At 71.2% G+C, this 12,547-nt stretch overlaps 1 protein-coding gene across 1 annotated transcript; it reads left to right on the forward strand.

The window, feature by feature from the left end:
- The first annotated feature begins 995 nt into the window (after positions 1–995).
- Positions 996–12,266, forward strand: ENO3 (enolase 3). The gene is made up of 12 exons (XM_074983004.1): positions 996–1,065; positions 4,317–4,403; positions 4,603–4,698; positions 6,139–6,197; positions 6,422–6,491; positions 7,622–7,755; positions 8,479–8,701; positions 9,459–9,656; positions 10,400–10,601; positions 11,303–11,411; positions 11,500–11,558; positions 12,095–12,266. The coding sequence occupies exons 2-12, from the start codon at positions 4,319–4,321 to the stop codon at positions 12,162–12,164; spliced, it is 1,305 nt and encodes a 434-aa protein (XP_074839105.1). The 5' UTR covers positions 996–1,065; positions 4,317–4,318; the 3' UTR covers positions 12,165–12,266.
- Positions 12,267–12,547: the final 281 nt, after the last annotated feature.

The raw sequence follows: 12,547 nt of genomic DNA on the forward strand, positions 1-12,547 counted from the left end.
CGGGAGCCAGGACTCCTGGGTTCTCTCCCGGGTGGTGGGAGGGCAGTGGGGGCTGGTGGTTAAAGCAGGGGGCCAGGAGCCAGGACTCCTGGGTTCTCTCCCGGGCGCTGGGAGGGCAGTGGGGGCTGGTGGTCAGAGCAGGGGGTAGGAGCCAGGGCTCCTGGGTTCTCTCCCGGGTGGTGGGAGGGCAGTGGGGGCTGGTGGTTAAAGCAGGGGGCCAGGAGCCAGGACTCCTGGGTTCTCTCCCGGGTGCTGGGAGGGCAGTGGGGGCTGGTGGGTAGAGCAGGGGGTGGGGGCCAGGACTCCTGGGTTCTCTCCCCGGCGCTGGGAGGGCAGTGGGGGCTGGTGGTCAGAGCAGGGGCTGGGGGCCAGGACTCCTGGGTTCTCTCCCCGGCGCTGGGAGGGCAGTGGGGGCTGGTGGTCAGAGCAGGGGCTGGGGGCCAGGACTCCTGGGTTCTCTCCCCGGCGCTGGGAGGGCAGTGGGCGCTGGTGGTTAGAGCAGGGGGTGGGAGCCAGGACTCCTGGGTTCTCTCCCCGGCACTGGGAGGGCAGTGGGCGCTGGTGGTTAGAGCAGGGGGTGGGAGCCAGGACAGCTGGGTTCTGTCCCTGGTGCTGGGAGGGCAGTGGGGGCTGGTGGTCAGAGCAGGGGGCGGGAGCCAGGACTCCTGGCTTCTCTCCCCGGTGCTGGGAGGGCAGTGGGGGCTGGTGGTTAGAGCAGGGGCCGGGAGCCAGGACTCCTGGGTTCTCTCCCGGGCGCTGGGAGGGCAGTGGGGGCTGGTGGTTGGAGCAGGGGGTCCTGGGTGCCCGGACGCCTGGGTTCTCTCCCTGCTGGATGGGGGGCTCTGTGGAGGAGGGCCTCTGGGATCTGTCTGGAGGCCACATACTTGTGCGGGTGCCAGAGGGGGGGCCGTGGGGCACTCACAGACTCTCCTTGAGTGGCCTGTGGTGGGCGGGGGCTGCCAGGGACGCTGGGTACAAAAGGCACGAGACAGCTGTCACCCTCGACACTGTCAGCTGCCCGCCCGACCACCCCTGACAGCTGCCGACCGACACGGATCTCTGCAAGTGAGGGCCTGGCCTGGCCTGGGTAGTGCCCCAAGCGGGGCAGGGGCTGTGGGCGGCAGTGAGGGGATGGGCAGGGCTGGGGGATGCAGGGGCTGTGGGGCGGGAGTGAGGGGACCGGCAGGGCTGGGGGATGCAGGGGCTGTGGGGTTAGGAGTGAGGGGACCGGCAGGGCTGGGGGATGCAGGGGCTGTGGGGTGGGAGTGAGGGGACCGGCAGGGCTGGGGGGTGCAGGGGCTGTGGGGGTGGGAGTGAGGGGACCGGCAGGGCTGGGGGTGCAGGGGCTGTGGGGGTTAGGAGTGAGGGGACCGGCAGGGCCGGGGGATGCAGGGGCTGTGGGGGTGGGAGTGAGGGGACTGGCAGGGCTGGGGGATGCGGGAGTGAGGGGACCGGCAGGGCTGGGGGATGCGGGAGTGAGGGGACCGGCAGGGCTGGGGGATGCAGGGGCTGTGGGGGTGGGAGTGAGGGGACCGGCAGGGCTGGGGGGTGCAGGAGCTGTGGGGTGGGAGTGAGGGGACCGGCAGGGCTGGGGGTGCAGGGGCTGTGGGGGTGGGAGTGAGGGGACTGGCAGGGCTGGGGGATGCAGGGGCTGGGGGATGCGGGAGTGAGGGGACCGGCAGGGCTGGGGGATGCAGGGGCTGTGGGGGTGGGAGTGAGGGGACCGGCAGGGCTGGGGGTGCAGGGGCTGTGGGGGTGGGAGTGAGGGGACTGGCAGGGCTGGGGGATGCAGGGCTGGGGGATGCGGGAGTGAGGGGACCGGCAGGGCTGGGGGATGCAGGGGCTGTGGGGTGGGAGTGACGGGACCGGCAGGGCTGGGGGATGCAGGGGCTGTGGGGTGGGAGCGAGGGGACCGGCAGGGCTGGGGGGTGCAGGGGCTGTGGGGGTGGGAGTGAGGGGACCGGCAGGGCTGCGGGGTGCAGGAGCTGTGGGGTGGGAGTGAGGGGACCGGCAGGGCTGGGGGTGCAGGGGCTGTGGGGGTGGGAGTGAGGGGACTGGCAGGGCTGGGGGGTGCAGGAGCTGTGGGGTGGGAGTGAGGGGACCGGCAGGGCTGGGGGATGCAGGGCTGGGGGATGCGGGAGTGAGGGGACTGGCAGGGCTGGGGGATGCGGGAGCGAGGGGACCGGCAGGGCTGGGGGTGCAGGGGCTGTGGGGGTGGGAGCGAGGGGACCGGCAGGGCTGGGGGGTGCAGGGGCTGGGGGATGCGGGAGTGAGGGGACCGGCAGGGCTGGGGGGTGCAGGGGCTGTGGGGCGGGCGGGAGTGAGGGGACCGGCAGGGCTGGGGGGTGCAGGGGCTGTGGGGGTGGGAGTGAGGGGACCGGCAGGGCTGCGGGGTGCAGGAGCTGTGGGGTGGGAGTGAGGGGACCGGCAGGGCTGGGGGTGCAGGGGCTGTGGGGTGGGAGCGAGGGGACCGGCAGGGCTGGGGGTGCAGGGGCTGGGGGATGCGGGAGTGAGGGGACTGGCAGGGCTGGGGGATGCAGGGGCTGTGGGGTTAGGAGTGAGGGGACCAGCAGGGCTGGGGGTGCAGGGGCTGTGGGGTGGGAGCGAGGGGACCGGCAGGGCTGGGGGTGCAGGGGCTGGGGGATGCGGGAGTGAGGGGACCGGCAGGGCTGGGGGGTGCAGGGGCTGTGGGGAGGGAGTGAGGGGACTGGCAGGGCTGGGGGATGCAGGGGCTGTGGGGAGGGAGTGAGGGGACTGGCAGGGCTGGGGGGTGCAGGGGCTGTGGGGGTGGGAGTGAGGGGACCGGCAGGGCTGGGGGGTGCAGGGGCTGTGGGGAGGGAGTGAGGGGACCGGCAGGGCTGGGGGGTGCAGGGGCTGTGGGGAGGGAGTGAGGGGACCGGCAGGGCTGGGGGGTGCAGGGGCTGTGGGGGTGGGAGTGAGGGGACTGGCAGGGCTGGGAGATGCAGGGGCTGTGGGGAGGGAGTGAGGGGACGGGCAGGGCTGGGGGATGCAGGGGCTGGGGGATGCGGGAGTGAGGGGACCGGCAGGGCTGGGGGATGCAGGGGCTGTGGGGTGGGAGTGAGGGGATGGGCAGGGCTGGGGGATGCAGGGGCTGTGGGGTGGGAGTGAGGGGACCGGCAGGGCCGGGGGGTGCAGGGGCTGTGGGGCGGGAGTGAGGGGACCGGCAGGGCTGGGGGGTGCAGGGGCTGTGGGGCAGGAGTGGGGGCAACTGGTGGAGGGGCTGAGGAGCCCCAGCCTGCCTGGCTGCTGTCCTTGCAACGATGGGTGACCTGGCGCTGCAGTCGGGGCTGTGTGACTCTATTTTTAACTCCTGGCAGCAGCCCAGAGGGTGCGTCGCCGGCCGGGAGAAAATGTTAAAGGGTCAGAGCTACAACCGCTGGATGGGGGTGCCGGGCACTGACATTACGTGCCAGGACTCCTGGGTTCTCTCCCGGCGCTGGGAGGGCAGTGGGGGCTGGTGGTTAGAGCAGGGGCCGGGAGCCAGGACTCCTGGGTTCTCTCCCGGCGCTGGGAGGGCAGTGGGGGCTGGTGGTTAGAGCAGGGGTGGGAGCCAGGACTCCTGGGTTCTCTCCCTGGCGCTGGGAGGGCAGTGGGGGCTGGGGGTCAGAGCAGGGGGTGGGAGCCAGGACTCCTGGGTTCTCTCCCTGGCGCTGGGAGGGCAGTGGGGGCTGGTGGTTAGAGCAGGGGTGGGAGCCAGGACTCCTGGGTTCTCTCCCTGGCGCTGGGAGGGCAGTGGGGGCTGGGGGTCAGAGCAGGGGGTGGGAGCCAGGACTCCTGGGTTCTCTCCCTGGCGCTGGGAGGGCAGTGGGGGCTGGTGGTTAGAGCAGGGGTGGGAGCCAGGACTCCTGGGTTCTCTCCCTGGCGCTGGGAGGGCAGTGGGGGCTGGTGGTCAGAGCAGGGGTGGGAGCCAGGACTCCTGGGTTCTCTCCCTGGCGCTGGGAGGGCAGTGGGGGCTGGTGGTCAGAGCAGGGCCGGGAGCCAGGACTCCTGGGTTCTCTCCCCGGCGCTGGGAGGGCAGTGGGGGCTGGTGGTCAGAGCAGGGCCGGGAGCCAGGACTCCTGGGTTCTCTCCCCGGCGCTGGGAGGGCAGTGGGGGCTGGTGGTCGGAGCAGGGGGCCGGGAGCCAGGACTCCTGGGTTCCCTCCCCAGCACTGGGAGGGCAGTGGGGGCTGGGGGTAGAGCAGGGGCTGGGAGCCAGGACTCCTGGGTTCCCTCCCCAGCACTGGGAGGGCAGTGGGGGCCAGGGGGCAGGTTCCTGGGCATCGGCTGTTGTCAGCCCCCCCCCACACTTTCCAGCTATGTCCATCCAGAAGATCTTTGCCCGTGAGATCCTGGACTCCCGCGGGAACCCAACGGTGGAGGTGGATCTGTACACAGCCAAGGGTGAGTGGGGGCCGGGACATGTGGGGCAGGGTTGGGGTGTGGGAGGGGGTGGGGGGGGTCAGGGCAGCACTGGGGCCTGGGGCAGGTGCATGGAGACCCCCCCACCGGGAGAGGGGTGGGAGGGACTCCGCAGGCTGGGGGGGGCAGTGGGGCTCTCCCGGCCGGGGGCCTCTCAGCAGTTCCTCCCCCCTGTCCCCAGGTCACTTTCGAGCCGCCGTCCCCAGCGGGGCCTCCACCGGGATCTACGAGGCGCTGGAGCTGCGGGACGGGGACAAGGCCAGGTACCTGGGCAAAGGTGAGGGGCCGGCGTGGGAAGGGGGTGCTCAGCCAGGCAGGGCAGTGCCCTCGGGCCCCACATGGCCAGAGCCAGGGCGGGGGCCCCCCCGGGGCGCTCACTGCCCTGCCGGAGAAGTGAGCGAGTCATGGGCCAGGGGCCTGATTACCCCCACACGGCAGGGAGAGCCTTGCGGGGGACAGCCCTGGGCCCAGCTCTGTGTGCTTGCTGAGGTAGTTGTGCGGTCGGGCGGTGGGTGGGTGGGTGGCGTCGGCCGGGCGGCGCTACGTGGGTGGGTGGCGTCGGCCGGGCGGTCGGTCGGTGCTCGGTGGGTGGGTGGCGTCGGCCGGGCGGCGCTCCGTGGGTGGGTGGCGTCGGCCGGTCGGTGCTCGGTGGGTGGGTGGTGTCGGCCGGTCGGCGCTCCGTGGGTGGGTGGCGTCGGCCGGGCGGTCGGTCGGTCGGTGCTCGGTGGGTGGGTGGTGTCGGCCGGGCGGTCGGTCGGTGCTCGGTGGGTGGCTGGTGTCGGCCGGTCGGTCGGTCGGTGCTCGGTGGGTGGGTGGTGTCAGCCGGTCGGCGCTCCGTGGGTGGCTGGCGTCGGCCGGGCGGTCGGTCGGTCGGTGCTCGGTGGGTGGGTGGTGTCGGCCGGTCGGCACTCCGTGGGTGGGTGGCGTCGGCCGGGCGGTCGGTCGGTCGGTGCTCGGTGGGTGGGTGGTGTCGGCCGGGCGGTCGGTCGGTGCTCGGTGGGTGGCTGGTGTCGGCCGGTCGGCGCTCCGTGGGTGGCCGGCTGGCGTCAGCCGGGCAGTCGGTGCTCGGGGTGGTCTCTGGGTAAAGCAGGGCGGTCGGTTCCTCGGCAGGCGACCGTGGCCGGCCGGTCGAGCTGACTGGTCGGTTCCTTGGTTAAGTGACCCGGGCGCTGGCTGCGTCGCTCGTGCATTCGAGCGTCGCCAGTGAATTGACGGGAACTCGGCTCTCCCGAGCTAGGGGTGTGTCCGGGCGCGGGGAGGTGTCTGGGGCTGGTCCTAAAGCCCCCCTGGGGATGTCCCGCCGGTGCTGACCACCCACCTTCCTACTCTTTGCGGCCCCCCCCCCCCCCCCCGGCTGGGCCAGACCCTCTGGTCCGGCCCAGCCGTGGCAGAGTTGGGGTGAGCGTCCCCCTGCTAAGCCGCAGGGACCTCGCTTAACCCCAGCGCTGGGTGGGTGCAGCGCCAGAGCCCAGCCCCCCCAAAGAAGCCATCTCTCTCCGTGCAAAGCGTTCTCACAAGACTTGCACGAGGAGGGCTGGTGAGCTGGGCCCGTGTCCGTGGCTAGGCCTGGCCGGGCTGCAGAGTGCCCCCCACAGGGTACATACAGGCACGGGGTGCGTGAGTTGTGTCTGTGCCCCCCTGTGCCGGGGGGTCCCTCACAGGGTGGGGAGGTCGGCCCCGCACTGTCCCCCACCCAGCACTGTCGGTCTCTCCCCAGGGGTGCTGAAGGCCGTTGAACACATCAACAAGACCATCAGCCCAGCCCTGCTGCAGAAGGTACCGACCCCGGGCTGGCCTGGAGGGAGGGCCGGGGAGGTGCCTGGGCACGGCTGGGGGCCCAGAGCTGGGGCGGGGGGCTTGGGCAGGGCAGGTTGGAGGTGTTGGGGGACCCCGGGGGCAGGTGGCTGGAGGAGGGGGGAAAGTGGGGCAACGTGTCGCGTATGTGGGGGGCAGAGAACCACGGCGCCTCTGTGACCCATCCCCTGCTCCCCATCCTGCAGAAGCTCAGCGTTGTGGAGCAGGAGAAAATCGATAAAGTGATGATTGAACTCGATGGGACAGAGAACAAATGTGAGCGACAGTACGCCCCCGGCGCCCGATTCCCCTCGGTTCCCCCGGCGCCCGATTCCCCTCGGCTCCCCCTGGCGCCCGATTCCCCTCGGTTCCCCTGGTGCCCGATTACCTTCGGCTCCCGCCGGCGCCCGATTCCCCTCGGTTCCCCCGGCGCCCGGTTCCCCTGGCGCCCGATTACCTTTGGCTCCCCGGCGCCCGATTCCCCTCGGCTCCCCAGGCGCCCAATTCCCCTCGGCTCCCAATTCCCCTCAGCTTCCCTGGCGCCTACTTCCCCTCAATCCCCCGGCGCCCGATTCCCCTCGGCTCCCCGGCGCCCGATTCCCCTCGGCTCCCCCTGGCGCCCGATTCCCCTCGGTTCCCCTGGTGCCCGATTACCTTCGGCTCCCGCCGGCGCCCGATTCCCCTCGGTTCCCCCGGCGCCCGGTTCCCCTGGCGCCCGATTACCTTTGGCTCCCCGGCGCCCGATTCCCCTCGGCTCCCCAGTGCCCGATTCCCCTCGGTTCCCCCCGGCGCCCGATTCCCCTCGGCTCCCCAGGCGCCCAATTCCCCTCGGCTCCCAATTCCCCTCAGCTTCCCTGGCGCCTACTTCCCCTCAATCCCCCGGCGCCCGATTACCTTCGGCTCCCCGGCGCCTGATTCCCCTCGGCTCCCAATTCCCCTCAGCTTCCCTGGCGCCTACTTCCCCTCAATCCCCCAGCACCCGATTCCCCTCGGCTCCCAGGCACCCAGTTCCCCTCGGCTCCCAACCCTCCCCAGTGTCCAATTCCCCTCAGCTCCTCAGTACCCGATTCCCCTCGGCTCCCCTGGTGCCCAATTCCTCTTGGCTCCCAAGCCCCCTGGTGCCCAATTCCCCTCAGCACTCGATTCCCCTCCCCCCCAGTGCCCAACTCCTCTGGGCTCTCTGGCGCCTGATTCCCCTTGGCTCCCCTCAGCACCCGATTCCCCTCAGCTCTCCAGTGCCCGATTCCCTTTGGACCCCCCAGCACCCAATTCCCCTCGGCTCCCCCAGGAACTGACACCCCATCAGCTCCTCCCCCACCAGTGCCCAACTCCCCTAGGCTGCCCCACACCAGCAGATGCTGCCCCATTGCCTGACTGGGGGGACTAATGCCCTGTCTCCCCCACAGCTAAGTTCGGGGCCAACGCCATCCTGGGGGTGTCGCTGGCGGTGTGCAAGGCGGGGGCCGCAGAGAAGGGGGTGCCCCTGTACCGCCACATCGCCGACCTGGCCGGCAACGCCGAGATCATCCTGCCCGTGCCAGTGAGCCGCCGGGGAGGGGAAGGGGGCTGGCGCTTAGCACAGGGGGGCCGGGATCCCGGACTCCTGGGTTCTCCCTGGCGCTGGGAGGGCAGTGGGGGCTGGTGGTTAGAGCAGGAGGGCCGGGATCCCGGACTCCTGGGTTCTCCCTGGTGCTGGGAGGGCAGTGGGGGCTGGTGGTTAGAGCAGGAGGGCCGGGATCCCGGACTCCTGGGTTCTCCCTGGCGCTGGGAGGGCAGTGGGGGCTGGTGGTTAGAGCAGGGGGCCCAGAGCCAGGACTCCTGGGTTCTCTCCCCAGCGCTGGGAGGGCAGTGGGGGCTGGTGGTCAGAGCAGGGGGTGGGAGCCGGACTCCTGGGTTCTCTCCCCGGCGCTGGGAGGGCAGTGGGGGCTGGTGGTCAGAGCAGGGGGTGGGAGCCAGGACTCCTGGGTTCTCTCCCCGGCGCTGGGAGGGCAGTGAGGGCTGGTGGTTAGAGCAGGGGGTGGGAGCCAGGACTCCTGGGTTCTCTCACCGGCGCTGGGAGGGCAGTGGGGGCTGGTGGGTAGAGCAGGGGGCGGGGGCCAGGACTCCTGGGTTCTCTCCTGGGCGCTGGGGGGCAGTGGGGGCTGGTGGTTAGAGCAGGGGGTGGGAGCCAGGACTCCTGGGTTCTCCCTGGCAGTGGGGGCAGGGGATCAGAGCAGAGGGCTGGTGCCCGGATGCCTGGGTTCTCCCGTCCCCCTGCCCGCAGGCATTCAACGTGATCAACGGGGGCTCGCATGCGGGGAACAAGCTGGCCATGCAGGAGTTCATGATCCTGCCGGTGGGGGCAGCCACGTTCAAGGAGGCCATGCGCATCGGGGCCGAGGTCTACCACAACCTGAAGGCCGTCATCAAGGCAAAGTACGGCAAGGACGCCACCAACGTGGGCGACGAAGGCGGATTCGCCCCCAACATCCTGGAGAACAACGAAGGTACCGGGCTCCTGGGTCCTCTCCCTGGCGCTGGGAGGGCAGTGGGGGCCGGTGGTTAGAGCAGGGGGTGGGAGCCAGGACGCCTGGGTTCTCTCCCCGGCGCTGGGAGGGCAGTGGGGGCCGGTGGTTAGAGCAGGGGCCGGGAGCCAGGACTCCTGGGTTCTCTCCCCGGCGCTGGGAGGGCAGTGGGGGCCGGTGGTTAGAGCAGGGGCTGGGAGCCAGGACTCCTGGGTTCTGTCCCTTTGCCGAGCACCGACCGCCAATCAGGGCACCAGCTACTTATAGGCCTGGAGTTGAGTTTCAAGACACTCTGGGGCTGGGTTAAGACTGAGCCAACTCCCTCGGCAAATGTCGCGGCCGAAATTAGTGCAGCTGCTGGAAACTGGAGCCGCAGGAAAGGTCACAGTCAGCTTCTCCAAAAGGAAACCTCGCCCGGCACTGAGATGCACCCACCTCTGGGGCGGGGCGGCCGGGGACACGGGGACCCCTCGCCCGGCGCCGAGATGCGCCCACCTCTGGGGCGGGGCGGCCGGGGACACGGGGACCCCTCGCCCGGCGCCGAGATGCGCCCACCTCTGGGGCGGGGCGGCTGGGGACACGGGGACCCCTCGCCCGGCGCCGAGATGCGCCCACCTCTGGGGCGGGGCGGCCGGGGACACGGGGACCCCTCGCCCGGCGCCGAGATGCGCCCACCTCTGGGGCAGAGTCCCAAACCTGTCCCCCTGGCCCTCACTCGTGGCGCATTGTCCTGCCCCAGCGCTGGAGCTGCTGAAGTCGGCCATCGAGAAGGCCGGCTACCCCGACAAGGTGGTGATCGGGATGGACGTGGCCGCCTCCGAGTTCTACCGCAACGGGAAATACGACCTGGACTTCAAGTCTCCCGACGACCCAGCGCGGTACATCAGTGGGGAGCAGCTGGGAGAGCTGTACAAGAGCTTCATCAAGAACTACCCTGGTGAGCAACCCACTGTGATGGGGTGCGGGGAGGGCCGGTGCCAGACTCAGGCTGGATGTGAGAGACAGGCAGAGCAGCTCCCAGGGGCTAAGGGTGACCCTGGGGCTACAACTGGCAGGTAACACCTCTGCCCTGAACAAAGAGCAGGGAGGAGCCGAGCTGGGTTTTGAATCGGGGGCAGCAGTTAGAGAGGGAGGGGAAGAGAGAGGGAAGGGGGGAAGCTGCACCCCAGAGGGGCACCCCTCGGGCTCCCCTCCCCAGGACGGATTGGAATGACTGTCTCTGCCAGCTGTACTGTCGCTTCTGTGCTGAGCTGGGCTCTGGCGCCTCCTAAACCTCCCGTTCTACCTGCTGGGTGAGAGTCCCTCCTGCCTGCAGCCGGGGTGCGGAGCAGGGGGACCCCTGAACCCCATCACACCAATTCCTGCTGCCACGGGGGCAGGGAATGGGGCAGGGCCTGGCTCCTCTAGGGGCGCCGGCTCCCCCAGAGCAGGGCAGGACTGGCTGGCTCAGGGGGTGGGAGTGGGGCAGGGCCTGGCCCCTCTAGGGGCGCCGGCTCCCCCCCAGCCCAGGGCAGGACTGGCTGGCTCAGGGGGTGGGAGTGGGGCAGGGCCTGGCCCCTCTAGAGGCGCCGGCTCCCCCAGCCCAGGGCAGGGCTGGCTGGCTCGGGGGTGGGGGGTACTGGGGCGGAGGGGCAGGGCCTGTGTCCCAGGGGCGCTGTTCTCACCCCGCGCTGCCCCCAGTGGTGTCCATCGAGGACCCGTTCGACCAGGACGACTGGGCGACCTGGCAGAAGTTCCTGACCCAGGTGCCCATCCAGATTGTGGGTGACGACCTGACCGTGACCAACCCCAAGCGCATCCAGAAGGCCGTGGAGCTCAAGGCCTGCAACTGCCTCCTGCTCAAAGTCAACCAGATCGGCTCCGTCACCGAGTCCATCCAGGCGTGAGTCAGCCCCCGCCCAGGGGTCTCTCCCCGGCGCTGGGGGGGCAGTGGGGGCTGGTGGTTAGAGCAGGGGGTGGGAGCCAGGACTCCTGGGTTCTCTCCCTGGCGCTGGGAGGGCAGTGGGGGCTGGTGGGTAGAGCAGGGGGTGGGAGCCAGGACTCCTGGGTTCTCTCCCTGGCGCTGGGAGGGCAGTGGGGGCTGGTGGTTAGAGCAGGGCCGGGAGCCAGGACTCCTGGGTTCTCTCCCCTGCGCTGGGAGGGCAGTGGGGGCTGGTGGTGAGAGCAGGGCCGGGAGCCAGGACTCCTGGGTTCTCTCCCGGGCGCTGGGAGGGCAGTGGGGGCTGGTGAGTAGAACGGGGGGGGTGGGAGCCAGGACTCCTGGGTTCTCTCCCTGGCACTAGGAGGGCAGTGGGGGCTGGTGGTTAGAGCAGGGGCCGGAAGCCAGGACTCCTGGGTTCTCTCCCTGGCACTGGGGGGCAGTGGGGGCTGGTGGGTAGAGCAGGGGGTGGGAGCCAGGACTCCTGGGTTCTCTCCCTGGCGCTGGGGGGCAGTGGGGGCTGGTGGTGAGAGCAGGGGCCGGAAGCCAGGACTCCTGGGTTCTCTCCCTGGCACTGGGGGGCAGTGGGGGCTGGTGGTGACAGCAGGGGCCAGGGGGTGAGTGTGAGGGGCAGGGGGAGGTTTTGACCCCCGGCTGCATTGCAGGTGTAAGCTGGCCCAGAGCAGCGGCTGGGGCGTGATGGTGAGTCACCGCTCCGGGGAGACTGAGGACACCTTCATTGCCGACCTGGTGGTGGGGCTGTGCACCGGGCAGGTGAGCACCAGGGGCTGCACCCCCCACCCCTACCCACGCACCCCCCTGGTGCCCCCCTCTGCCGCTAACCCCTCTGCCTGTCTCGCAGATCAAAACCGGAGCCCCCTGCCGCTCGGAGCGCCTGGCCAAGTACAACCAGCTCATGAGGTAACGGGCAGCGGCCGCTCTGCTCTGGGGGCAGGGAATGGGGCAGGGCCTGGCCCCTCTAGGGGCGTCGGCTCCCCTGCCCCAGGGCAGGGAATGGGGCAGGGCCTGGCCCCTCTAGGGGCGCCGGCTCCCCCCGGCCCAGGGCAGGACTGGCTGGCTCAGGGGCAGGGAGTGGGGCAGGGCCTGGCCCCTCTAGGGGCGCCGGCTCCCCCCGGCCCGGGGCAGGACTGGCTGGCTCAGGGGCAGGGAGTGGGGCAGGGCCTGGCCCCTCTAGGGGCGCCGGCTCCCCCCGGCCCGGGGCAGGACTGGCTGGCTCAGGGGCAGGGAGTGGGGCAGGGCCTGGCCCCTCTAGGGGCGCCGGCTCCCCCCGGCCCGGGGCAGGACTGGCTGGCTCAGGGGCAGGGAGTGGGGCAGGGCCTGGCCCCTCTAGGGGCGCCGGCTGCCCCCGGCCCAGGGCAGGACTGGCTGGCTCTGGGGCAGAGGCGAGGTGTGGGGCTGCCCCACCTGCGTCCACTCAGGGGCCGTCTCCCCCACAGGATCGAGGAGGCGCTGGGCGACAAGGCTCACTTCGCCGGGCGCCGGTTCAGGAATCCTCGGGCCAAGTGAGCGGAGCCCGGCCTGCCCCACGGCAGCGCGGACGGGACGGGACGGGACGGGCCCCTCGGCACCGGCGCCCCCTGCTCTGAATAAAGGCACCCGCACACCCAGCGCCTGGGCCTGGTTCTTATGTGGGGGCCAGGACGCCTGGGTTCTCTCCCCGCCTCTGGGAGGGCGAAGAGGGGCAGAGGCTGCTGCTCTCTGCCGAAGGGGGCACTGGAGCCCGTGGGGGGGACCCGGCTCCGGCCTGTTCCTCCCCTGAGGAGGCCGGCGCCGCGCTGACCCCATCTGGGCAGTCAGATGGGGCGTGTGACACACAGCCCCCTCCTGGTCACACCCAGCGACCCTCCCCCCAGAGAAGCAGGCGGGGGGCAGGTGAGGTGCGTTCAGCA

Source organism: Carettochelys insculpta, chromosome 34 (genome assembly GCF_033958435.1).
Source record: "Carettochelys insculpta isolate YL-2023 chromosome 34, ASM3395843v1, whole genome shotgun sequence".
Taxonomy (NCBI): domain Eukaryota; kingdom Metazoa; phylum Chordata; order Testudines; family Carettochelyidae; genus Carettochelys; species Carettochelys insculpta.